Raw genomic sequence first — 26,731 nt, 5'->3', positions numbered from 1 at the left:
TGCGGAGGTGGAGGTCACCACAGGGCTGGGCAGCCGCCTGTCGCCAGTGCGGAGGGAGACTGCTGGGACTGGCCTGTCACCGTCCTCCAACAGGCGAGGCCAGGCACGTTCTCCAGGCAGTGGTTGTGCAAAGCAGGCCTGTGCCTGCCTCACTCTGGCTAATATTCTGCTGGCCAAAGCCAGTCACATGGCGAGCCCAGAGTCCAAATGCAGGGAGACCGCCCTGCCCAGAGCGGTGGGGGTGGGGTGGGGTTCAAGGCAAGGTTACACGGACTCAGGAGTGAAGAATTGAGGCCATTAATGTAGTCAGACTAACGCATTTTACAGCACCATTTTTAGTGGCTGCCCAATACTTCGTTGCATGGGTATACCATCATTTATTTAACCAACTCTGTAAGGTTGGACAGTCGGGTTAGAATTTCCAAACTATTTCAAGGAATTGTAAGTCCTTCGGAGGATTAATTGGGGGGTTGACACACACACAAATGAAGGTTGGGTAAATAAATTTGGTAAGTGTTGAGTTAAGTGAAGAAAAGTAAGTTTCCTTGTTGCAGGACTTATCAGAACCTTTACCTGCACATGTGCATTGTGAACTTCCAAAAGCCTGAGGGTACTCAAACTTAGGGATTTTTTTCCAAGAAGCATCTCTCGGGACAGGTGTTCCTGGCTCTCACGCGGGGCTTTGTGCATCTGGGTCGGGTTTCATGATATGAACAGATCTCTGATGAACAGGGAGGGCTCACTGTTGCCGAGACACAAATGGCCAGGGTGGGGGGCGGTCGTGTCTGGAGTAAGGTGAGTTCTGAAGGCTGCACGCGGGATGATTGGGGCTGTGGGGACCACGAGTCAGCACTCACCTGGCTCACCTTCTCTCAGCAGGTGCCTTAGGACCTCCCGATGGGGTGGCTTGGCTCTGGGCTCACGTTCCCTGTGAGCTGCCTGATCCTGGTGTGTGCGGCAGGCTCTGGTAAGTCACCACCTCTCATTCATTCATTCATTCATTCATTCAACATGTATGGACTGTCTACCTGCCAGGCTCAATCAGTGAACAAAACAAAGATCCTTGGCCCACCCCATAACAAAGAAACAGAATTTCCGGAGGATGAGGCCCAGAAATCAGGATTTTAAAAAGATTCCCAGGTGATTCTAATGTACAGCCATGGTTGAGAACCACTGCCTTAGAGATTTCGCTGTAGTGGGAGGAGACCGCCAATGACAGATGGCCCTAATTATAAGCTAATTCTAGATTGTCAGAAGGTGGTGGGAAAAGACGATATAGAACAGGGAGGGCTGGGACAGCGGGCTCAAGTGGAGGATTGCAATTTAAAACACATGCTCAGGGAGGTCCTCCTGAGTGACTAGGCGCTTGAGCAAAGACTTGAAGGAGGGGGAGCATGCAGATACCTGCGGGGGGACCTCAGTGGAGGCCGGAGCCCAGAGCCTGCCTCGAGAGCTGGAGGGACCAGAGGAGGCTGGGGTGGGGCCGGGAGACAGGTGGCCAAGTCAGGAAGGACCTGGCAGGGTTTGAGCACAGGAACGACATGAACTGTGACACTAAAAGGGATCCCTTTGTCTGTAAGCACAAGGGTGGAGGCCGGGAGGCCAGGGAGGAGGCGCCCCAGTAAGCCGGGTTCAAAGCCAGCTCTGCCACTGACCAGCTGGACGAAGCACCCCACCCTGTCATCCCGCCCTTTGATATTGGCCAAACCCAACAAGGAGCCAGAGGCCAAGGGCACCTGGGTGACAGACTGTGGGGATCAGCCTCCTGAGCTCAGCGGGGTGGAGCGGGTGGGGCGGGAGCGCTGCAGGGCAGGTGCTGCTGGCGGGTCGCCCTCCTCACCCCGCCACCTGTTTTCCCTTTAATTTGGCCAAAGGCAAGTAGGTGAGCTGCAGCACGTAAAGGTCATTGGGGTGTCCCCCCAGGGGGCCCGTACCCCAGGGCCCTTCTTCAGCTTCAGGATGGCCTCAGTGCAGCTGGAGGCTCTGTGAAGATGGCACAGGAGCGGTCCCCGGGCGGTGGTTCCCTTGCTTTGTGATAGGCCCCTTGGTCCTGTTCGGGCTGGTTTCCGACCTTCCCGGTGGCCCATGGCCCTCTTGCTTGTTGGGCTGCGGCTGCTCAGAGCACTCCTGTGTCTCCCCAGGGAGTGTTCAGGTCCGGGATGGGCCCACCTGCTTCTCCGACTACCTCAGCACCTCCACCTGTGAGTGGAGGATGGGCGGCCCCACCGACTGCAGCGCCGAGCTCCGCCTCACCTACCAGCTGGATTTTCCGAACTCCGAGTAAGCCTGTGCCGGGGGAGGTGGGGGGCAATGGGAGGCCAGGAGGTTGGCCTGAGTTCGCCTGGTCCCAGTGGAGTGCCAGGTGCCGAATGCAGTTCCCTGCGGTTCTTCCTGGGCCCAGGGTTGGAGCTGGGGCGCCGGGCACAGTGTGTGATACAGTGGGTGTGTCATGACACTCCGAGCACACGCACCCAGGCCTGCGGCATGTGGATGTGGGTGGAATATTGGCCCAGACCTGCGGTTCTCAAGCACTTAGTCCAGCCGTGGGCAAACTACGGCCCGTGGGCCGGATCCGGCCCGTTTGAAATGAATAAAACTTAAAAAAAAAAGACCGTACCCTTTTATGTAATGATGTTTACTTTGAATTTATATTAGTTCACACAAACACTCCATCCATGCTTTTGTTCCGGCCCTCCGGTCCAGTTTAAGAACCCATTGTGGCCCTCGAGTCAAAAAGTTTGCCCACCCCTGACTTAGTCTCAGGACTCTAGCATGCTTAAATTAGCGAGGACCGCAAAAGCGTTTGTGCAGTTGGCCTATAGCGTTCGCTCTATACCCTGTTAGGAATTACACCAGGACATTTAAACACAACAGCACACAAGCCACCAGAGCCATGACACCATAACACACCACATGATCTCTAGAAAACTCCTTGGTACGTGTGTGAGAGAGAGAGTTCAGTGGCAGGTGGTCTGACCTGTGGGTCCCCAGACCACACTCAGAGCCCACGGGCGTGACCATTGTTGGGGCGCAGTGTCGGTGTGGAGTTCAGCACGGAACATGAGGTGCATGTTCCATGACTCACTGGGACAGTCCATGTACATGGGGCGCCATCACGGGGTGCCCAGGACACAGTCAGGTACACAGGCGCGCAGTCAGGCCCCGCGGCGCAGCGTGTGGGTGCACGACAGGTGGTGTTCCACAATGCGCTAAGGTGGGCGCACTGTGCTCCTGTGCGCAGTACATCGGCTTAGGCCGGAGATGGAACCCTGGGCCACACTGGGCCACCATCTGTTTTGTAAGTTGGCACGTGGCCACGCCCGTTCGTTCACGTGTTGCCTACGGCTGCTTCTGTGCTTGATCGGCAGCGTGTGTAGTGGGGACAGAAATTGTCTGGCTCTCAGAGTCTGGCCCTTTACAGAAAATGTTTGCCGCCCCCTGGACGAGACACAGGTTGGCTGTTTGGGGCAGCACGTTAGGATGACGTGTGGTGGCAGGGCGTGTGCCGCAGTGCCCTGCACGGGAGAGGCTGCGCCCCGAGGTATGCTAGCACACGCACGTGCTGTTACAGGTTCTTCAATGCCACGGTCTTCCCTTTCACTGGCCTTCAGGGACGAGCTGAGTCCTGGGACCGAGGGGTGTGATGTGGTGAGGGGCTGTGGCAGCAGGGAAGGCAGTCCTAGCCCACCGTCCCCACCACGCACTCTGGCCGCTCTGCTTTCCAGTCCCCTGACCTGGTCCTTTTTTTTTTTTTTTAATATTTTATTGATTTTTTACAGAGAGGAAGGGAGAGAGATAGAGAGTTAGAAACATCGATGAGAGAAAAACATTGATTAGCTGCCTCCTGCACATCTCCCACTGGGGATGTGCCCGCAACCAAGGTACATGCCCTTGACCGGAATCGAACCCGGGACCTTTCAGTCCGCAGGCCGACGCTCTATCCACTGAGCCAAACCGGTTTCGGCCCTGACCTGGTCCTTGAGGCAGGTGACCAGGAACTGAAAGAGCATGTGGTTCCTTAAGGCATGTACGGGGGACACCCATACGTGCACGACCAGCCTAACACAGCCCGTGTCCACAGAAACCACACGTGTGTCCCTGTGAATGGAGAGAGCGCTGTGTGCCTGTGCGACATGCTGATGGACATCATAGTCAGTGGGGACACCTACCAGCTGGACCTGTGGGCAGCGAAGCAGTGGCTGTGGAGTGGCTCCTTCAAGCCTAGCGAGCATGGTGAGTGGGGAGGGGCGGGGTGGGTGCTCTAAGCCCCGGCCCTGGGGTGGGCCAGGCAGACTCCAACTGGGGGAGGGGCCCAAGCAGCCTTTCCTTAAACTCGATGGGGTTCTTGCCCGGTCTGGGCCTTAGTCCTCCCCTCTTTGAAATGGGGTTGGGCTGAGCAGCACCAGGCCTCTTCAGCTCAGACATCTCAACCCCCCAAATGTGAGTGCCCTGACTGGGTGTTGAGCAGGCTGCTTGGTGGAAGGCGTGCTTGCTGCAGACCGGAAACTGAGCTGGGAACCGTCCTCCACCCTCCCTCGACTGCTCAGCTGCTGCTGCTTCACACAGTCCGGACCAAGCATGTCAAACTCGCAGCCTCGGGCTGCATGCCTCGTTCATTTGGCCCGTGTTAGCCTTTGAGTTTGACATGCTTGGTCTACATGGAAGGCTGACTTTATACTGCTGCCCGGGGCCCTTGCAGGCATTCCCCAGGAGCTGGCTGGGGGTAGTGACTGGAGTTTAAAACACCATTTATTGCTGTGTGGCCTTGGGCAAGTCACATTACCTCTCTGAGCCTCCGTTTCCAAAAGAGAGTTCCTATCTCCATTTTGCAATTGAATAAACTGTAGTAGTGAGAAGGCAAGTAACCTGCCTAGGTCACCCAGCTACTGAGCAGGACAGGCAGCCTCTCGCAGCCTCCACCACTCCATCAGCAGTTCCTGAGGGGCCTGCTCACTCGCTGGTGGTAAATTGACCCATGAACAAACCCGTGAGTTAAAATAATTCTCACACGTGTATGTTGACTTTAATGCATCTTATATACTTGTGATCTCACTGATATGATTGCTTAAAAAGAGACTAAGTTTAAACACATGAATCAAAATAAAGAAAAAGTGTGAAGGACGAAAGTGCAAACGCTGAGGTTTGGGTTCCGTTTTGGGTTCCCTGTGGCTCCAGGTAGAAGTGGAGCGACGCTAGAATGAGTGCTAGGATGGCAACGGTTATGCCTGTGAGTCTGCGTGGTGCCTTACAAATGTGTGCGGAGGTGGTGTTGACTGAGAACCTCAGTGGCCCGGGTTCCCAGGGCCCACAAGCCCTCACCAGGCCCCGCTTCTCCCCAGTGAAACCCAGGGCCCCCGGAAACCTCACAGTTAACGCCACCGACTCCCACACGTGGCAGCTGACCTGGAGCGACCCGTACCCTCCTGAGAGTATCCTGCACTCTGAGCTCTTCTACCTGGTCAACATTTCAAATGAAGACGACCCCACGGAGGTGAGTGGGCACTGTGGGGGGTCTGCACCAGCTCCTGGGACTCGGAGAGCGGAGACCCCGCCCCAGGGTGGGGGACAGAGAGGAGCCCGCTGACAGCAGCCCCGGGACCTGGAGTCCCGGCTTCTGTCCCCCCACCCCTTCCTGGTGCCCAGTGCGCAGAGAAGGGACATGATTTGTGGGCCCTGCTCCTCCCTGTAAAGGAGGCTCTGGGCACAGCCGGGTGTCCCAGGGGCCGGGAGGGACACTCTCAGATGACCGAGTCCCACCGCGAGACCCTCACTCAGCATCGTCTCCCTCCTGATGCTGATGGTCAAGGCAGACATGGCCAGGGCTGCGGTCTCGCCTGAGGCTCACAGGGAGGGTGGCTCCCAGGCTCCTGTGATGTTGGCAGCATCCGTGTGCCGTGGGTTGTTGGGCCGAGAGCCGCAGGCCCTTGCTGGCCCTTGGCAGGAGGCCACCCTCCCTTCTTCCCTCGTGGCCTTCTCCCAGCCAGCCAGGGGGAGAGAGGGCGTCCGGGGAGTCGGAATGAGTCTCATATGATGTAATCACACGTGCGGTCCCACACACCCATCACCTTTGCATGTCCTGTCGGTGAGAAACAAGTCACAGCCCTGCCCACACTCAAGAGGAGGGACCGCACGAGGGCAAGATACAAGGGGGGATCCTGGGGCCCTCAGTCTGTCCAACACCATTTTTTTAACACAACAAGCAGCAGACAACACCTACTAATCTCATCTAACCTTGTCCACTTAGCTACAGATCCTGGCAGTCTCTTCCCAGTGGGGGCTGGGTGGGCGGGGCTGAGGTTCCGGGCCATGTGACTGGGCTGGTAGGCGGGGCTGAGATTGGGGCCATGTGATTGGGCTGGACCAGGAGGCTCTAGAGAGCCCATGAGGGAGCGAGGGGCCGGTGACTCTGTCTGTGCTTCGGAAAAATCATCACGCTCCCTGCGTGCCAGGCCCTGTCCTAAGCGCGTCCCTGCATCAACCCATTTACTCCTCACAGCCACCCCGGGAGGCAGGCACTTTTATTATCCTCATTGCAGAAGAGGACATCGAGGACCAGAGAGGTTCTGTCACTGACCTAAGGTCACACAGCCCGAAAGTGACAGTAGGGACCCTTGCCCTCAGTTTACGGATGAGGAAACTAACACTCAGAAAGGCTCATCGACTCGCCCCCCTCATGTCCGAGGGCTGGTCAGTGGGGGTAGGGGGGCCGGTTTCCTGACCCCTCTCCCTCGAGTCCGGTCACGGCGATGGAGGTGCCAAACAATGCCTGAGCTGGAGGAGCGACCAGACATCAGGCTGCTGGCTCTTACTCGCTGTGGGGTCAGCCACGGACGGCAGCCCGAGTGCGAGTGGTACCGCCGCCCCCAGCCGTGCAGTAATGTCTTCCTTCCCCCCCAGTTCCTAGTCAGTAATGTGACCTACAGGGAGCACACCCTCCGAGTCCCAGCCAGCACCCTGAAGCCCGGGGCCCTCTACAGCGCGCGGGTGCGGGCCTGGGCCCGGGACTACAACAGCATGTGGAGCGAGTGGAGCCCCCGAGTCCAGTGGCTTCACGGTGAGTATCCGTGGTGAGTGCTGAGCAGTTAGAATCCCCCCCCACACACACACACACACTGTGCCCAGACACTGGCCCTGGCCGAGCATCTGGGTCTCCGTCTTAGGACGCCTCCACGGCAGGTAACAGAGGAATGACGGGCATGGCGCACTGGCCCGGGCGGGCAGGCGAGGCTGCAGTAACAGGTGCCCACGCTGTCCGAGCTTTCACATGTGGAAATGTGCTTCTTGCTGTGTAACAGTCCAACTGTGCTGGTCTGTGGGCGGTCTTCCTCCCATGGCTCCATCTCTCAGGACAGAGATGATTGGCCTTTTGTGTCATGGACCCTTTGGCAGTCAGGGAGGCCTGAGGACCCATTCAGAATAATGTTCTTAAAGGTATAAATAAAGTAATAGGATTACAGGGGAACTAATTTTATGCAATTATAAAAAATATCTTAAATATACTTGTTATCTGGAAATATATGCTTCTCTATTAACACATTAGAAACAGGAGCGAGGGCAGTTCTATAAATGCTGTCATTGGAAAGCGGATGAGATAAGTGACATTTTGTGATCTGGCAGCCGCAATGTGGTAGGAGAACAGCTGTGATTGCTGTTGGCAGCTGAGTGACTGATGATGCTCTAACCGTGGTTTGCTCCCTCCATTTCTAATGGGAGGAAATGCGAGGAGTTAGAAGTGAGTGAAAATAAAGATGCCATTTCTTTCCCATCCAAGTCCCGGACCTCTGACTTCTGTCTGCGACCTTGTTGGAGGTCTGTGGACCCCAAGTTAAGGATCTCTAAGGGCCCTGCCATTATCTGCATCCAACCGAAGGGGAAGGAGAGCAGGAAGACCACACCTGCTTCTTAAAAGCCTTAGCCTGGAAGTGACACATGACTTCCTCTCAAGTTCTATTGGTGAAACTGGCCACTTGGCCACACATAGCTGCAAGGGATCCTGGGAAATGTAGTCCTTCGCTTGTAGCTGCATCCCCAAAACAACTCTTTGCAACTTTATCGCACGGCTTTTGTAATAGAAATGTTGAATTAGCTCACATTCCCAGGTTCATACAGCAGCTCAGTGATGTCGCCCCAGAGCCTTGCCTTCTTTTCCTCTGTCATCCTTAGCATGGCAATATTTTATCCTTAAATTTGCCACCTCATGGCCCCAAGTTGGCTGCTGTACACAGCCTCAGGCCCCCAGGACAAAGGGAATGAAAGGCTGCCACAAGCGAATGCACTCCCGCATCTCTCTTTTATCAGGAAGCAAAAAATCCTCCCAGAAGCTTCCCTAGCAGACTTCCCCTGGCATCTCATTGGCCAGGACTGTCGTATGGCCTCTCTCAACTGCAGTGAATGCTGGGAACTCAAATGTCTGGAAAGGGGACTAGGATAATCGTGATTGGCCCGAACCTCAGGGTGGGCACATTGCCACTAGGCAAAGAAGAGGGGGCGGTAGGGGAGGGGAGGCTGCCTCAGGCATCGTCTGTACTGGGGGGGAGGAGGGGGAGGTGAACACTCACTTAAAGAAGGGTTTTTCCAAGTGCTGGGGACAGTGGGGCTTGGCAGGTACTCCAGCCCCACCCACCACACATCCCTCTCCCATCGCTCACCTGTTCTGTGTGTGTCTCTTCACCCATCTGTCTCCACCTGGGCTGTGAGCTCTGTGGGTAGTATCTACCCTGTGCCTGTGTCTCCAGTGCCCAGAATGGGGCCAGGCACACAGGAAGTCCTTGGGAAAGTTTTGTTGAATTGATTTGATTCTACCATTGGCCTGGGGAAGGGAAGGGAAGGGAAGGGAAGGGAAGGGAAGGGAAGGGAAGGGAAGGGAAGGGAAGGGAAGGGAAGGGAAGGGAAACGGCTTGCATGGAACTTGTACAGTGTGCTGGACACGTTCATTATTGCCACATCTATTTATTGAGCTCCTACTATGTGTGGCCCCATGCTAGACACTGGGAAATCAGTGGTGAACAAAGCAGACCAAAATCCCTGCCTTCTGGAACTGGCACTCGGGGGAGGGGGGACAGAAAATAAACATACAGAAAAGAGGAAATCAGATCGACCCAGACCCAGAGGGCAGTCGGTCTGGAAGACAGTAACGCAGGGAAAGGGGACGGAGTGATGAGAGGGGCAATGGTAGAGAGGGCATAGGGGGAAGGTTTGGAGCTGGCGAGGGTGAAGGGGACGAGGAGAAGGAGCCGCTGTGCGAAGGTGATAACAGCTGGGGGCCTGCAGGCACCGCTCTGAGTGCGGTGGGTAGTGAGTCCCGTGACCCTCACATCTCCCCGTGAGATGAGCACTGTTGTTAACCCCATTGTGCCGGTGAGGAAACCCAGGCACCGAGAGTGTGAGGGGCGTGTCCTGGCCACCAGTGAGGACACGACAGAGCCAGGCTTTGAACTCAGGTCGTCCAGGGCCAGTCACTGCCCTTGACCTCTGTGCTTCAGGAAGAGCAGCAAGTGCAAGATCCTGAGCTGGCACTGAGCGTGGAGCAGCAGGGGGCGGCCAGGGGGCCAGTGTGGCGAGGACTCAGGTTGCAAGGGGAGGGCAGCAGCGGCTGAGGCGGGAGGGCTTGGGGGTGGCCCAGTCGTGCGGGGTCTGGGACACGCTGTCCTGCAGCTCCAGTCTCCAGCCCTGGGAAATGGAGACCAGGCTGTACTTAGTGCAATGCGGGCTCACGGCTTCCCTCCCACCTCCAGACTACGAGTTGCCCTGGGAGCAGCACCTCCCACTTGCCGTCGGCATCTCCTGCATCGTCATCATGGTCGTCTGCCTGTCCTGCTACTTCAGCATCCTCAAGTGAGTCCTGGGCCGGCCCCCTGGGTGGGAGTGGGCAGGAGTCCCTCCGCTCATCTGTCAGCTTGCAGTCCTCCTTGAACCATAAATGTTTATTGAGCAGCTACTGCGTGCGAGGCACTGAGGCAACAGCTGAAACAAAACCCACAGGACTCTGTGCTCCTGTGGGAGACAGATGTCAGGTCTGCAATAGCCACGGCTTTTTCCACAGCAGCCCAAGCGCTGAGGGGAACAAACCGGGCGCAGGGCACAGGTGTCCTGGGCGCTGTGTCCGGTGGGAGGAGGGATATTTGAGCTGAGGCCTGACTGGGGGAAGGAGCTGGCCAGGGTGGGGCTGGGAAGGGCCTTCCCTTGGGAAAGGGAGGTGGATCCTGCCTGGGGTATGGTCCAGACAGTTGGGGGTAGGTGACCATAGACCTCGGAATTCTAGCCGATTGCCCTGAGAGAGTCGGGAGACCCAGGCGTGGGTTCTGGCCCTGGCGCTGGTAGCTGTGTGACTGGCTCCTCCTTTGTAGGCTGAGAGAGAGGGAGAATGTATTTCGTCAGTCCTAAGAGTCCTGAGAAAGTCTTGGATCACAGTGGAGTGGAGATAGAAGGAGCCTGGTTCCCAGGAAACAGGGTGTCTCAGAGCCTCAGTCCTCCCATCTCTGAAATGGGACTAATGAGTCTTACCTCACTATGTGAGGATTAGTGATGGCCGAGGATTGACGGAGCGAGTGTCCCGCACTTTGCTGGGCACACAGCAAGTGTGCAGGGGTTGCAAGCTCTCCTCTCCGTGTCTTGTCACTGACACCTCCTAGTCACCGTGGGCTGGTCTTTCCCCTTCTCTGCGCCTCAGTTTCCCCATCGCCTGTCCTCCCAGCCCCACTCACTGTGTCCAGCACTCCAGCCTTCTTGCTGTTCTTTGAACGCACCAGGAAAGTTCCCTTCAAACCTTTGCACTACCTGGAAAGCCCTTTCCCCTGGCATCGCCATGACTCACTCCTCTTCCACCTTCAGTCACCACTCAGAGGCCACCTCCTCAGGGAGGCCTTCCTGGATCACTCCCTCCATTCCTCTCTATTCCTTTATTTTCTCTCATGGCACTTGCTGCCATAATTAATGTCATATAGTTATTTCTGTCTGTCTCCTCTTCTAGAAGGTCAGCTACGTGAGGGCTGGGCTTTTGTCTGTCTTGTTCACTGTTGTGTCCCCGAGGCCTGGCACAGCGAGTGGTACATAGTAGGTGCTCAGTACAGACATGCTGACTGACTGAGTGGAGTCAGCGGAGGCCGATCCAGGGGCAATCTGAGGGCCTTCCCTCAGAGCTGACACTCCATGGCTCCAGGCCGACCAGGGGAGGGAAGGAACCTATTTCTCCCAGGGTCTCCTCGGCTTCTCAGGTCTCCCCTGACCTGACTCTGAGCTGCTCCCTGGGGGACTGCTGATGGGAACACCCCGAATTCTCTGCAGCTTGAGTCCCTCCTACTTCCCTGGACTTGTTCCACTGAGGACAGAGGCAGCGAGTTGGGAGCAGAACGCTGGGGCACGAACCGGCTCTTCTGCTGCCAGCTGTCCCTTCAGCCCTGTGAGCCTCAGTGTGCTCATCTGTGAATGGGGTTGGCAGTAGGACCTGTTCCACGGGCTTAGGATGAGACATCCCAAACCAATCAACCTGGTCCTGACCCCAAGGAAGTACTGGCCATATGATCATTTTTATGGGAGGAGAAACCAACGCGTTTTCCTCTCCTTTTTCAGGATTAAGAAGGAATGGTGGGACCACATCCCCAGCCCGGCCCACAGCTCCCTCGTGGCTGTTGTCATCCAGGAGCCTCAGGTAGGAGAGGGCTGGTCCGGACACTGTGGATGCTCCTATCGGGAGCTGGGATTCAGGCGTCTGGGATGTTAGATACGCACTGGCTTTTGGATTTGCACCTGAGCCGTCAGGAAGGTCTCCGCGCTGGTCGGTTCTGCAGCCCAGTGTGGTCATCGGGGGCCCAGAGGCTGCCCCCTCCCCTGGCTTTCAGAGCCACCTTTCAGCCTTGGGTGGGTTCCCCGCCTTGGGAGGAGATGGCCCCTGAGGTCATCTGCATGTCACTTCCTGGGGAGGTACCTGTACCAGGGCAGGAGGCCAAGAGGCCAGGGAGAGGGGGACACGGCTCCTGTGCGTTCCTCTTATGAGCAGGAAACTGCGCCAAAGCGCCAGCAAATCTCCTCCTTTCTCATTGGCCGGAGTGGCATCACGTGCTCTTTCCTGAGCCTTCACCTGCAAGGAGTGGGGATACCGTGGGCCAGCCGGGTGGCCAGCCCTGAGCGATGGCCACGTGTGGTTTGCCTGAGCTCATCGGGGTTCTCTAGGAAGGAGGCAGGGGGTGCAGGGCCTTCAGGTCTCCAGCGACCCTCTGGCAGGCTCTGGAGTCGGTGGTGCTGACTTTGAACCCCGGCTCTGCCACTCACCTGCAGAGTGGACTGGGTGTGAGCGAGTGGCTTAACTTCTCCAAGCCTCTGTTTTCTCGTGTGGGTTGTTGTAGTGTTTATATAATGGTTGGAATTCACCGAGACAGTACATGTAAAGTGTGTATCACAGGGCCCTGCACAGAGTCAGCGTCATCCATGTATCAGTCAGCTTTTGCTGTGTAGCGAATTATCCCGAAACTTGGTTGAAACAAGCCATATCTGTAGCTCTTGCTTCTGCAGGTCGCTCAGCAGGGGGGCCGGGTGGGGGGTCTGGGCTGGGCTGGGCAGGGCAGCTCTCTGGGCTGGCTCGCCCCCAGCGGCTTCACGCACAGGTGCGGCAGTTGTCTGACTCTCGCCTGCGCAATGGAGTGACTCAGCCGTGCATCTCATCCTCCCGCAGGCCGGGCCGTTGGCACAGTGTCACTGATACCACTTTCTGTTGCCCAAAGCAAGTCCCAGGGCCAGGCCAGATCCAAGGGGTGGAGGAGCTGCAGGTGACAGTGGCCATTTTTGCCTTCAGCCACAGCAACTTAATATTAGGGCGGCCTCACTCATTCCCAGGGACAGGCTCTGGGAGCGGCAGTGGCCTGGTCTGACCTCCGACCCGGGTGACGTCAAGGCCTACAGTCCTCCCACGGCGAACACGGAGCTCGCTATGGCCAGGCTGGCGGGAGGCCTCTCCGCCCTGTTCATTGTCTGTCTCTCTGTTTCAGGTGCCACTGTGGGGGAAGAGGTCCGGGGGCCAGGAACCAGCCAAGTGCCCGTATGTATATGAACTTCAGTCATGGCCTGTGTGGATTTGGAGGGGGGGGGATTGGCGTGGTCGGCCCCATCTTGAGAGTGGGGTCCCTCGCCCCTCCATGTCTGCCTTCCCTTCCTTGGCATTCAGCACTGTTCCTTCGAGGCGTAGCAGGAGGAGGAGCGGTCTGGGAAGGGGGCTGCTGGCTGGGCCCCTGCGTTTCCCTGGTGGGTCAGGCAGGTGCTGAGCCCCTTGGGGTGCACCCTGGCCTGAGAGAGGCTGTAGAGCCAAGTACCCGGGCAGCTGTGCCCGTTGTTAAAGTGCTGACGTAATTGCATACTGGTTGGCAAGCACCACTATCCCAAACCCTGAGGATGCCACCATCACATTAGCCTCCTAGCGCCCCCTCAGGGCCTCTGGGCCTCCCACAGGGCAGTAGCTAAAGTTTACACCTGGCACAGCTGGGAGCCCTGGACCCTGCAGCCATCCTAAGTGGGCATTCCTTATGCTGTGTGTTGATACGTATTCTAAATCCTATCATCCTGACAAAGACTTCCATTTATTCAATAGTCTGAGCTTGTAGTGGGTCCCAGGTTATGTGCTGAGGTCCAGACATCCCAAAGGCAGACAGGGCCCCTGCCTTCCAGGAGCTCCCAGGGCAGGCGTAGGGGAGACTGATAGCAGTGATTGTAAAGACAGGAGGCACGTCTGCAGTAGGTAGGCATCAGTCCAGGGTGGCTTCCAGCTGGGTTTTGAGGGATGAATAGGAGTTTTTAAGTGGAGACACTGAGCCCTGACCACACTTTGCTCTTGCAGATACTGGAAGACGTGTCTGACGAAGCTCCTGCCCTGCTTACTGGAGCCTGGCGTGGAGAGGGGTGACGGTTCCTCCCAGGCGGCCAGGAGCGGGCCTGTCCAGAGCCCTGGGAAACCAGCGTGGCGCCCCGTGGAGGTCAGCAGCATGGTCCTCTGGCCGGAGAGCATCAGCGTGGTGAAGTGCGTGGAGCTGCTCGAGGCCCCGGTGCAGAGTGAGGAAGAGGAGCCGGTGGAGGAAGATGGAGGGAGCTTCTGCCCCTCGCCTGAGAGCAGCGGCGGCGGCTTCCAGGAGGGCAGGGCGGGCATCGCGGCCCGGCTGACGGAGAGCCTGCTCCTGGACCTCCTCGGGGGCGTGGAGGGGGGCTTTTGCCCGCCAGGCTCGGGGGAGCCCTGCCTTCTTCCTCCGTCAGCAGGTGTGAGTGCTCAGATGCCTTGGGCTGAGTTACCAGGTGAGGCGCCTCAGGAGGCCTCACTTCGGGGCAGGGGGCAGCCTTCTGACCCAGAGCCGCCCCCAGCCACTCGGACGCAGAGCCCAGCCTGCCCGGCTGTCGCAGAGCTGCCCGCAGCCACCATCACCGACAACCCCGCGTACCGCAGCTTCAGCAGCTTGCTGCGCCCGCCCTCGGATCCAGGAGAGCTGGACTCAGATCCACAGCTGGCCGAACACCAGGAGGACAGGGACCTCAATGTCCTCTATGCTCCCCAGGCCTCTGAGCCACCCACTGCGCTCCAGCCTGAGCCGGAAACCTGGGAGCAGGGCCTCCGGTGGAGCGTCCTCCAGCACAGGGCGGCCGCCCCCGCCTCGGCCCCCGGGGGCTACCGGCAGTTCGCGCAGGCGGTGAGGCAGGGCTGCGCCCAGGGCGGCGAGGCGGGCAGCCCTTCCGGAGAAGCCGGGTACAAGGCCCTCTCCAGCCTGCTGGCCAGCGGTGCCGTGTGCCCAGCGCCACCTGGGGTGAAGGCCAGCAGTGGGGAGGGGGGCTATAGGCCCTACCAGGGCCTCACTCCTGGCAGCCCTGGGGTGCCTACCCCTGTCCCCCTGTTCACCTTTGGGCTGGACATGGGGCCACCTCCCAGCCCTCAGAACTCGCTCCTCCCCAGCGGCTCCCCAGAGTGCCCGGGCCTAGAGCCAGTGGTGTGGGGAGAGGACAGCCAGAAGCGCCCGCTCGCCCTGGAGCAGGCCACGGCCCCCCTCGGGGACGACCTGGGCAGCGGCATCGTCTACTCGGCCCTCACCTGCCACCTGTGCGGCCACCTGAAGCAGTGTCACGGCCAGGAGGAGCGAGGCAAGGCCCACAGCGTGGCCCCCCGCTGCTGTGGCTGTCGCTGTGGAGGCAGCTCCGAGCCCCTGGGGAGCCCCCTGCCAGGCGGGGTTCTGCTGGAGGCCAGCCTCCCTCCAGCCTCCCTGGCACCCTTGGGTGTCTCGGAGAAGGGCAAGGACCCCCCTGTTTTTCCAGCCGGGCCCCAGCCATGCTCAGAGCTCAAGCCAGACCCCCCAAATGGTGGCCATGCTCTCCACGGGGCCCACAGGCATGAGTGCGTCCTAGGTGTGCGCCCCGTTGCTGTGTGTGCCTCGGCCCTGCCTGTGAAACACCCCTCCCCCCCCCCCCGCGAGGGCACCCAGGCTGGCGTGGCTGAGACTCGGAGAACCCCTGTGAAGTGAGGCTGTCAGACCCCGGGCCACAGAGGCTGGACCCTGTCCTCAACACTGACGGAGGGAGGTGTGGGCCGCGGGCCAGGAGGCGCGGGAGCGGGGAGCCACCTGCAGGGCCCCGGAGGCTCCGGGCACCTGGGTTTGTGAGCGAGCTGTTGGCCTCTTGATCGGTCCACGCTTCTCCGCGCACTGCCCCTGTCACGCTGCCCAAGGCCTGCTTGTCCACCTGGTCACTCGGTTGCTCACGTCTTATCTGGCCCCGGGACTAGCTGCTGCCATGTCACTGGACTGGACGCTGAGCCTAGAAACTAACCCAGCAACGGGGACGCATTGGGAGCTTTGGGGGACAGATGGGAAAGCCCAGAGGTGCCATCCATTCAACAGCTCCATTAGGTGGACAGGAGCAGGATCTGGGCTGTGGAGGGCGCTTAGTCAAGCAGGGGTACCAGAAGCACATGAAAAACGGTGATTACCACGCAGTGACAGTTTGCTGGGGGCCCTGGTAGGCGTGGGATCCCCAGAATAAACACACCCAGCTACCTTGGGCCGGTCTGTGCCTCGCAGACACCGTGGCTGGCAGCCACAGAGACCAGAGGGAGAGCTGCACCCTGAGATCCGGCTGAGCGGGTTGTTCCAGACGACGACACCAGGCACCTTTCGCCTGCACGCTTGCCTGGACTGCACGCTGAGTAATGTGTGTGTGTGTGCGTCCAGAGATTGTTTAAACCTAATATTTGTATTTGCTGAGGAGGCTGGAACGGAAGGGGGTGGAGTTTTATATAAGTAAAGGTTCTTTATCTCTTTTTTTTTTTACTTATGAAACAAGCCTACTGCCATTGTGAGTACTTTATGAACTCATTGACTCCACACAGGCAGTCAGTGCAATGAGTTGATTTAGAGGGGATCCCAGGAAGCCCTGCTTGGGGAGCGGGCAGGGAGGCAGGGAGGGCAGGAGGCAGCAGAGGGTGTTATCAAACAGCGCCAGCGCCGGCAACTGCTGCCTGATCCTGCCAGCAGCTTTGGGAAGCCATGCACCGTGTATGCCTAGAGGAGTCCCTGCAAAGTGGGGGTGGGGGGCTGGGGTGTTCGTCCACCCACTCCCCTCTGTCACTGGTGGAGGGCCACTGGCAGGGGCACTGGCAGCAGCTGGCACGCTTTGCCAAGGTACCCAGCGAGTTGGTAGCGGGCCCATAGCTGACCCCAGGCATGTCTCACCCAGGCTCTAGGTGATTGTTCTGGACATCCAGTAGATGGTGTGATGGAGGGGGCCTCAGACGGGCAGGCAGGGGATCGTAAGCTCCTAGGTCTGTGTTACTCTGTGTCTTTTTCAAAATGAGAGACTTGGCTGTTGGAGGTTCCTTCCCGCTCTGGCATTCTACACAGTGCTCTAGAGGCGACGGGGAGCTCACTACCTTACACGCAGCCTGATGTTCGTCAAAGTGTCTCCTTTGTTTTTTTGTTTGTTGTTTTTTTTAAAGTATCTCCTTTGTGCTGAGCCCAACACTATCGCTTTAGCTGCCAGAGTCACCCCATCCTCACCCCCAGACACCCAGTTTAAAAATGGGGACACAGCTTCAGGGAGGAAAAGGGACTTGCTAAGGTCAGCAGTGAATGGCAGAGCCTGAACTAGCCCTCTGGACTTTGCCTTCAGGAGCCTTCATAACAAAATATAAGAATTAAAAATAGCTATTTAGTGCCAAGCAACATGCCAAGTGCTGTATATCCACTGTGTCAGCCCTAGTAGGCAGGTCCAGTCATCCCCGTTTTACAGTTGGGAAGCAGGCCCACGGCGAGGAAGTCCTGGAGCCAGGTCTGGCTGCAGAGCTCCAGCCCCAGGGGATGCCATCTCATGTGCAGCATGGCACCTATTCAAATGTCAGCTCTAATCCACTGTGTCTGAGCATCGTCTCAGAAAACCCAATTTAAAAATTAAGCAGCAGAGAAAATACATTTGTGTGAGTGGTGGAGGGGCAGTTGGATTGGAGTGCAACTGACTGGAGGCAGGAGTCACTGTTCTCTCCTCGGGATCTTACAAGAAAGAGACCCAGGTTGTCAGCTGAGGCTGACGTGACAGAAATAATGGCTGGGGGGGGGGGGGGGGGGGCGGGGCTGGGATGGAGAATTAGATAGAGACACCTCCCGTCTCTTCCCTGCATTTAAACCCACCCTCCCAGGCTCAGAGAAGCTGGAGAAAGGCCACTGCCCTTGCTCCCCCAAACCCCTTCTCCAGCTTAACCTGGGAAGGAGGAAGCAGAGCAGAAAGCAGGTAGCAGGAAAGCCCACACCCCACCCATATTAACTGAGCACCTACTATGCCAGGTACTGTGCCGGGTGCTGAGGAAACAGTGAGATGAGGTTGTTTACCTCCTGGATCTTACAGTTAGTGGGGGAAAGACAGACATGAAACAAAAGGAAAAATTGCCAACACTGATGGGTGCAGCAATTTCTACACAGGGATCTCTCATGTAAGCTTCAAGGAGAAGCCTGCATTGGACTGCCTGCCTGCCTGCACCGTACTGCTGCCCTGTGAGCCTGGAATCCCATTTCAACCAATAGGACTGAGGCTTTCCCCACCCAATTGGAGCTGGGCAGCTCCACACAGCTCTATCCTGACCAATCAGGACAGTGCCCTTTTGGGCCAAACTTTGAGTCCTCATTTGCATGCGGACAGACCAATCAGGGACTAAGGGCAGAAACTTCCGTCCATGTAAGCCAGCTCTGAGAAGGCACTCTGCCTTTCCACTGAGGACTGAGTCTCCCTGGCTGAGCTGAGACCCCGATGATGCCTCACTCGAGTGGAGAGGAGCAGGCCAGCACAGGCCAGAGCAGACTGGAGCAAAGTGGAGCCGGCCAGCACCCCAGGGAGCAGAGCATCAAGGAGCAGAGCAGAGCTGTCCAGCCGGAGAGGGGCCTGGCTCCGGGGCTGCCTCACAGTTATGCTGTTTCCACAGCTGTGCTGTATCATAACTGAGCTGTGTGCACTGAATAAAGTCTCCTTCACCACACCCGACACTGGGGGTTCCTGTTGCTGTTGAAATGGTGCCAACAACCACCAGTTGACAGTTGACTGTGCTCTGCAGAAAACAGGGTCTGAGACACGGGGGGGGGGGGGGGGGGGGGGGGCGGGCCGGGGCTAAATGGAGGTCTTTAAGGAGGTGACCTGAGTTGAGCCCTCGGTGACTAGAAGTCAGGATGGACTAGGTCAGTGGTCGGCAAACCGCGGCCCCTTGAGTGGGCTCTCCCACAAAATACCACGTGCGGCGCGCGCACTTACAGTGTGATTGAAACTTCGTGGCCACACTCAAGGGGCCAAAGAGCCGAATGTGGCCCGCAAGCCGCAGTTTGCCGACCACTGGACCAGGTGAAGAGCAACCTGAGCAGAGCGTAGAGCAGGCACAAAGGCCCTGAGGCACCGGAGTTTGGCGTGTTCACAGAAAGACCAGCCACAGCAGTGCACCAGGGACAGTGGTGGGAGGAAGGCCTGGCACAATGGGGGCTGGAGTGAGGAATTTGTATTTGGCTTAAATGAACATTAGCCCCACCCCCTGAGAAACATGGCCCCATAGACACCAGTCTCTCTTTAATCTCCCCAATCCCAAAATGTAACCCGCCCACAAGCAGGAGCCAATGAGAGGGCGGGAGTCCCTGGAAGTCCTCCAGTAGGGCTCCCTCTCACCTTGCAGAAATGGAGGACTGAGGTTCCCCCTGACAACAGCGCTGGTTAGCGTCCTCTTTGCTGGTGCTCTCGCCCAGGAATAAAGGCACTCCCACCAGGAATGAGTTATTTGCACAGAGGAGTAGCTCTTGGAGTTTCTTTGGCAAAAGACTTTTTAAAAACCCCTTTGAAATCTGGTCCTTGGCCTCCCAAGCCCTGGTCTCCGAATTAGGCAGGACACCCCGAGGCTCTTTGGGGCTTAAAGCCCTAGACCCCTTCTCTGCTTTCTATGTCCCCTTTATCCTGCCCGTGCCTTCGTTTTCTCATTGGGAAACAGAAAGGATAATAAGACCTGTGTCGGGAGTTTTCCCGAAGATAGTCTCCATACCATGGTCTTCACCGTGTCTCCGGTTTACTCCAGCCTGGCTGGGGCACAGGTGACAAGAATTAAAGGTACAAACAGCTTAGAAATCTAGAATTCTCCTTCCTGGCCACTGCTCCAGGCTTTCTCTGAACTTCCCTGTGAGTCTCTGCGGGCTCCCACTTCCGCTGCCACTGCCATTGGTTAAGCCTGACAGGGGAGCCCCCAGGTTCTGCCCCCCCCCCCCCCCCCCCCTCTGGCTTATGCCTACCCTTCCTGGGTCAGGCCTGCCCCACACCAGGCCTGGGATTCACTCCTTCATTCAAATGTTACTCCCTGGCAGGCAATTGTTAAACCAAAAAATATATTTCTCAAGTTATGAGCATGGATCAAAGTTTTATTTAACTTTACAGGAAGAAAATCAGAAGAAGAAAAAAAAGAGAGAGAGAACTCAGGGTCCATGAACGACCTCAGGAAGCCGTCTTACAGGAAGACAGCGGAGTGTGTGGGACGGCGCTGTCCAACAGAACTTTCTACTGTGGGAAAAGGTCCAACACAGAGGCCTCGCCACGTTGGGCGAGGGGCATTGGGACTGTGGCTGTGTGGCTGAGGAAGTGATTTTTAAATGTATTGTATTAACCTGTACATTGAAACAGCCCCCTGTGGCTGGCGGGACCCGTACTGGACAGAGCAGGGCTGGTAGATCATCTTAGTCCGCGTACAACTCAGCTGTCTCAGCCTGGAGGGGAGGCACCGACCCGGAGAGACGGAGAGAGAGAGAGGGACAGCGACCGCACCAGATGGGACTCAGGAGGCACGAGGGCGGGTCAGAGGATGGGGTGCGCCCAGCTCACCCCGCCCCCACCTCCACTCCTCCCCCTCCCCACCCCCACCCCGCCCCCGCGGAGCCGGAAGGAGGCGGTGGGTGTGGCCCCAGCGATGCTGGCTGCGGAGTTTCCCAGCGCCCCCTGGAGGCGGGACCGGAGGTGGCGCGGCCCGGGGGGCTGGGCGTGGCGGGGGGTAGGGGGGCGGGGCCTGAGGCTCAAGCTGACCCCAGGAGGCCTCCAGAGCCTGGACTTCGGGGTCCCCATGGCCCGACTCGCACACCCTCAGCCTCGATTTTACAAAGATTTTTTTCCTGGGAGGCGGCGTACTTTGGTTTTGTTTGTTTTTTTTTAATATAAAACCTACTTCTTGCTTTTTTCTCATTACTAAATTGGCTTAGATTCAGAGAAAACCTGAAGGTATAAATAGGAAAGAGAAAACCACCGGAAATCCCAGCCCCCGCCCCAGCACCCGGCACCATGTGGGCGTCACAAATGACTGTTTCTGAAGATGTATCTCTGTGTGCATCCGGTAGAATAGCCTCTGGCACATGATTTTCTTATAAAAGGTATTAATTTAAAAAAAAAAAAAAAACAGCAAGGGAGGCATGACCTCAGCGGCCGCTAACAGCAGCGGAGGCCACGGGTGGGACTTGCCCAGGATGCACCCTGACTCCTCTCCACCCCTCCCCCCATAGCCTTACACCCCTTTTTCAGATGAGAACCGACACTGAGAAGCAGAGAAGCAAGGCTCTGCCTCGTCCTGCCTCTGTGTGAACCCGCCTTTGCCCGCGGAGCGGTGTGACCATGGGCAGGTGGGTGACCGCTCTGGCCTCAGTTTCTCCCCATCACACGCAGATAAGAGAAGTCCCTGCAGCCACAGAGGTGGGTGAGGACAGACGCCACGAGGGGCGAAGGCCAGGCGGTGCCCGTGCTCTGGTGATTAACTGGCCTGAGGCACCTGACAGCAGCAGGACCTGCCAGGCTCCCTCAATACCCCACCCTTTCCCACCGCATCTGTAGGCAGCTGGCCAGGGAGAGGCAGGCTTGGCGGGCTTGGCTGGAGGCCAGCTCCTGGGTCCCTGCTGCCCCCTCGTGCCCCACTCTGGCCCCAGCGCCTGCCTCTGTTCCAGTAAGTCCAAATCCAGGTCCTGTCCCAGTGCGCCCCAAGCCCAGAAAACTAGGCCTGGGGTCCCCACCCATGCGACCCACCCTCTCTTTGGTCTCTGCGTTTTCCCCGCCCGCTCCAGCACCTGGAGAAGGGGCTTAGCTGACATGCATTGGGAGCTCCCGGTGCTCCAAGGACCGGCTGTGTGACCAGGGCCAGTCGTCTAACCTCTCTGTGCTTGCTTCCTCATGGTGGTAGAGTAACAAAGCAGGAGAAAGGGATTGGATGAAAAGCAAAATTAGGAGACACACTTGTTTTACATTAGTAGGTACAAAATGGTTACATTTAACATTTACAGTAAATAGAGCTGGTATATGCACAAGATAAAATGAATGTTGGCTCATGAGGGCAGTTGCGTCTCTGAGACAAAGATTACTACTCTGGTCTATCCCAGGTGTGTTCACCTAGACACACAAGAACCATGGACAGGGCTTACGGACGGCAAAGGTGAACCCTTTACTAAGGGTGCCCTAGGCCTGGGGTGTCACTACCCACCATGGCCTTCCCAGTTACAGATGTATAATCAGATCACCCCGGGCTTGTCAGGCCTGCCCGGAGCCCCCTGAGCTTGCCAGGCTTGCTCCATCGCCCCTTTTTCACTCACAGCAGAGACCGGGGAGGTGCCCAATGCCCCGATGAAAAGCTAAACCCAGGAAGGTAGTTGGGCAGCCTTGCTTGCGTGTCTGTATAATGAACACAGAAAAGCTACAGCGGGGTGGTAGGGCCGAAAGCAGTGACCGCCTCGCCATGTCCCAGAGGGGCTCGCCACCTCCCCGGTCCCCCAGAGGAGCTCACCACCGCCCCCGTCCCCCAGGGGGGGCTCACCACCTCCCCCGTCTCCCAGGGGGGCTCACCACCTCCCCCGTCCCCCAGGGGGGCTCACCACCTCCCCCGTCTCCCAGAGGGGCTCACCACCGCCCCCGTCTCCCAGGGGGGGCTCGCCACCGCCCCCGTCCCCCAGGGGGGTTCACCACCTCCCCCTTTCCCCAGGGGGGCTCACCACCACCCCCGTCCCCCAGGGGAGTTCACCACCGCCCCTGTCTCCAAGGGGGGCTCACCACCGCCCCCGTCCCCCAGGGGGGGCTCGCCACCTCCCCCTTTCCCCAGGGGGGCTCACCACCGCCCCCGTCCCCCAGGGGGGTTCACCACCTCCCCCATCTCCCAGGGGGCTCACCACTTCCCCAGTCCCCCAGGGGGGGGGTCACCACCTCCCCCGTCCCCCAGGGAAGACAAGGCTCTTGATTTCATCAGATTCAAAACACTCCACACCTGACTGCTTTCGAATATCCTTTATTACTCTTACTATAAACATTATCATCCTAATATAACCTTGAAAGTTTTCTTTAAATTGCATGGAATTTGGTCACAAACACTGTGGGTCCAGTTAGCGCTTCCTGGCAGGCAGGGGGTGCAGCTTCCTTTTGGCTGAGCTCCTGCTCCTGAGGACGGAGACAGAGCTGCTGTCTTGCCCATGTGGACCCTCTACTATAACTGCTCCCTTAGCGTGGACGCCTCAGCGGGCTCCAGAGAAGACCAGGCAGACTGCACTTGCCACCTGATTGTAGTGTTTGAATCTGCAGATGGCAGAGCAGAGCCCAAACCCATCATCAGATGATACAGACAGGCTCTGTGCTAGTTTCAGAGGCACCTGAACCGCTCCATTGAAGGATGTGCTGGGCCAGCCTCTCTAACAAGCTGTGTCTTGATTAAGTGGTGGCTTGAGATAGAGAGGAAAGAGGAGAGACATAGAGATAAAGGTGGAGGTGGAGAGAGAGAGAGAGAGAGAGAGAGATGGAGATGGAGGTAGAGATGGAGATGGAGAGAGAGAGGGAGAGAGAGAGATGGAGATGGAGGTGGAGGTGGAGATGGAGATGGAGGTGGAGGTGGAGGTGGAGACGGAGAGAGAGATAGAGACAGAGGTGGAGGTGGAGATGGAGAGAGAGATGGAGATGGAGAGAGAGAGAGAGAGAGATGTGAGAAGCATCGATCCGCTGCTTCCTGCACAACCCCTACCGGGGATCGAACATGCAACCTGGGCATATGCCCTGACTGGGAACCCAACAGGTAACCTTTTGATGCAGGGGGTGACACTCCAATCTACTGAGCCACCCGGCCAGGACCATCTAGTACTTTTTATATATAGTTCCTTGGTCTCTCTGCTCCACCCATGCACAGCAGTCCAGGCCTTTTCGCAAAGATGTTACTGACTACTGACCCACCTAAGCAGGCCCTGGATCCCCATTAGGGGGCGAGATTACCTGGGGTGGGGGGTGGGGGGGAGGCCCTGGCCTCCTCCCAAGCCACTGACCACACTTCAGAGGAGCTCGCTTCCTGCTTCCCTGGAAGGCGGCTGTTTTCTGCTGGGCCTGGGGCCTCCTCACACCCCAAGATTGGAAGGGTGGTTGGGGGCACTGAGCTAGTTCCCTTTGGACCTTGAACCAGGCTACCGAGACCCAAAAGCCAAAAGTCAGAGGTGGGAGGGCACAGAACCGGAATGAAGGCTTGCTGTTAGTGGGGATGAGAACAAACCCCGCAGCTCCAGACCTCTCCCGCTTTGGAGACACGCACAGCATCTGATTGATGCATCCCGCCTCCCGGTCCCGCCCCTCCCGCCAGCCGCGCTCCACCCCATCCCCACCCCGCCGCGCCCTCCCCTGCGCCCTCCCCTGCGCCGGTGGCTTTCCTTAGACCTTGCACAGCCAGCCGGTCCCTCCTTGTTCTAGCAGCTTCGTTACGGTTTTTAAAACCCGTGAGCCTGGGCTGGCCCTGGTTCCACCCCAGAGCCCTAAAATGAGGAAGCTTAGCGTCTGGGGGTCAAAGAGAAAGGGTGTCTGGTCCGCAGAAGGTTGGGGCTGCAGGGAGGGGGAGGGAACATCTGCCTCCAATCCCGGCTGGGCTCGGGGCTGAGGAAGGATGGAGGCAAAGGTTCCCCGGCTGAAAAACAGGGGCTATTCAGCACTTCCCAAGATCCCCTCCAACTCTACGTGACAGCAAGACTCCAGGGAAGGGTTGTGAGGTCTTTAGGGGCAGAAGATCCTGGAACTTGGCTCGAGCTGGGATTAAGGGCAGGAGAATGGGCAGGTGAGGCGGTGGACTCTTGCTTGATTCCATCTAGCACCGGATGGACAAGACGGGGAGGCCTCCAGCCGCTGTCTTCCAGGCAAGCCGGTCACAGGGCCACAACTTCCGGAGAATTCCTATCTCCCTCTTTCTCCAACCACCCCTCCCCCAGCACTTTCCCTTTAGAGTCTGTCTCCCTGGCCCCTCTTTTAGGTGATTTTAGTACTTGCCGGCGGTGACTTGGTTAAACCGCCAAGAGCATATCTAGGAGGCGGGACTGAAGGAAAAGAGACCACCACGTCAAGGACAGACCACCGAAGGAGACCGGGGGGACCAGCAAAGCCAGGGTCGTCTTTATTGAGGTGTCCAGGTAGAGGAACACCCAGGAGCAGACCTGAGCACTGAAGGGCGCGAGGCAGGAACAAGGGCTTCCTGGCACCGCAGGCCTCGGTCTCGGGCGGGAGGCAGGCAGTGGGTGTGGTGGGTGCTCACAAGGACTTCAGGAAGGCCCTGTACTTGGCCAGGAAAGGGACGGACAGAGTGTTCAGCTCTTGCCGCAGCTCCTCCAGGGCCCGGTCCTGCTCTTGCTGCTCTCCCGTCATCTGCTGCTTATAGTAGTTGATGTAGAAGTTCACCCAGTCGTTTACCATAGTCACCATGGCCTCCTCAGAGACAGGAGGGTCGCTGAAGACCTGGGGGTGGGGGTGCGGGTGGGGGTGGGGGTGGAGAGACGGTCAGCGATGTGAGTCAGGAGCAGCCCTCAAACCCTGACATCCTCCCTTCTCGGATTTGCATTCTTTTTCTCTGGTGGTTTCCATCGTCTCCTCCGCCGCCACTCTCCCAGCTCCAAATTATTCTCCTGCCCTGCCCTCCCCCACCCCTCAGCACCCCAGGCCTGTCCTTTGACACAATACTGGGGCGTACCTGCTGATTCAGGAGAGCATTAAATTCCTGCATGCCTGTGGAAATGAGATCTTTATTAGCCGGAAGGAGCGCCATCTGCCTGTTTAGAGAAAGACATTGTAAGTATCCTTTTCCCTCACCCCTGGGTATTTCCCCCAGGCCCCTCGCTTCTCCCAAAGGCTCCTGGTGCCCTGCAGGGTCGCCTCTGCTCCCGTACCTTTCAAATCCTGCCCTGCTCTGAAGTCCCGTTTCTCCCCGGTTGGCTCACTTGAGGTCCAGCCGTGGTCTTATGTGTCAGCCACACTTTCGGGCTACGTGGGTCGCTCTGCGCCAAGCTGGGGGCAGGCAAGGAGTCCCCTGTCAGCCTAAGAGGGAAACGCCCCGCATCCAGACCCTGAGGGAGGGTGATAGGTCAGCCCGGGGAGGGGAAGGCGGGCGAGGCTCCCCTGAAGGTAGAAAGATAGCAAGGCCGCAGAAACAGATAAGGGAGACCCAGAGAACCACGCCAGGGCCAGGGCCGGGCCTGCCGCCCACATCCCAGCATCCAGGCTCCGAATGCCAACAACACTAACATCAACTGACCGTCACCCTGTTACAGGGCAGGCCTTTCACATCATCGCGGCACCGTGATGGCAGTTTTCTCCTGATTCATAGATGATACGTGAACAGCAGCTCACGCTGTATTTCTCCCTGATGCCAGGCACTGTTCCAGCATCTGCTAAAGGTTTGTCCTTTTGTAGGCAGGTGTCAGTCATGTCACAGTGGGCAGGTGAGCCATATGGAAGATGTGGGGACCGGACTCCACCCGGCTGTGCTCTGTAAGAATGGAGACACAGTTGTCTTGTTGTCTAACATGTCGCTAGGTACTCAAAGTAGAAGTACTCTTTTCGTCTATTGAAATATTTTCCTCATGTTTTCCATTTTTACTGGCCGTTTTCAAATTTCCAGCCACCACGTACTACTTGAGAGTAAGTGAAACATTACCCAAATGTACCCTGGAAAAGGTGATTATTTTTGCTCCCTCCCTCTACCAAGTCACCAGCATTAAAGACGCGTGTATTTCCTGTGACGTCTTGCTGCATTCAAAACCCAGCGTTCATACTTCCTAGGTACCTACACTCTCAGAGGCATTTGTCGATTTTCTTTCTTGCTTACAGCATTTTCTTTTAACATTCAGCGAAATTGACCTCTTTTTGGTGTGCAATTTGTGAATTTTAATAGATAGATTTATGTCACTACTACCACCGTCAGGACACAGAACATTTCCTTCACCCCCAAAAACTCCCT

At 57.5% G+C, this 26,731-nt stretch overlaps 2 protein-coding genes across 2 annotated transcripts in view; one reads left to right on the top strand and one right to left on the bottom strand.

The window, feature by feature from the left end:
• The window catches only part of LOC139009366 (interleukin-4 receptor subunit alpha-like), a 35,054-nt gene extending 19,593 nt beyond the window's left edge, over positions 1–15,461 (top strand). Inside the window, 10 exon segments of the mRNA XM_070413631.1 lie at positions 880–967; positions 2,142–2,280; positions 4,082–4,233; positions 5,340–5,491; positions 6,898–7,054; positions 9,735–9,834; positions 11,569–11,647; positions 12,981–13,030; positions 13,823–15,257; positions 15,259–15,461. Of these exon segments, the coding sequence (XP_070269732.1) occupies positions 898–967; positions 2,142–2,280; positions 4,082–4,233; positions 5,340–5,491; positions 6,898–7,054; positions 9,735–9,834; positions 11,569–11,647; positions 12,981–13,030; positions 13,823–15,257; positions 15,259–15,366 (2,442 nt within the window). The 5' untranslated portion in view covers positions 880–897 and the 3' untranslated portion in view covers positions 15,367–15,461.
• A 9,411-nt stretch (positions 15,462–24,872) lies between these two features.
• AHSP (alpha hemoglobin stabilizing protein) lies at positions 24,873–25,785 on the bottom strand. Its single transcript, XM_070413629.1, has 3 exons — positions 25,662–25,785; positions 25,466–25,544; positions 24,873–25,233 (listed from the first exon to the last, which is right to left on the bottom strand). The coding sequence occupies exons 2-3, from the start codon at positions 25,538–25,540 to the stop codon at positions 25,030–25,032; spliced, it is 279 nt and encodes a 92-aa protein (XP_070269730.1). The 5' UTR covers positions 25,541–25,544; positions 25,662–25,785; the 3' UTR covers positions 24,873–25,029.
• Positions 25,786–26,731: the final 946 nt, after the last annotated feature.

Source organism: Myotis yumanensis, unplaced genomic scaffold, assembly GCF_028538775.1.
Source record: "Myotis yumanensis isolate MYYU_CA2020_CCGP unplaced genomic scaffold, mMyoYum1.0.hap1 SCAF_4, whole genome shotgun sequence".
Classification (NCBI taxonomy): domain Eukaryota; kingdom Metazoa; phylum Chordata; class Mammalia; order Chiroptera; family Vespertilionidae; genus Myotis; species Myotis yumanensis.
The sequence above is the reverse complement of the archived record's forward strand: the minus strand, read 5'-3'. Positions and strand labels throughout refer to the sequence as shown.

Bases quoted from the DNA above. Each gene is read 5' to 3' on its own strand.
- AHSP (XM_070413629.1), bottom strand. From the start codon at position 25,540: ATGGCGCTCCTTCCGGCTAATAAAGATCTCATTTCCACAGGCATGCAG. The intron at 25,234-25,465 runs GTACGCCCCAGT...CCCCACCCCCAG, and splicing joins ATGCTCTCCTGAATCAGCAG to GTCTTCAGCGACCCTCCTGT.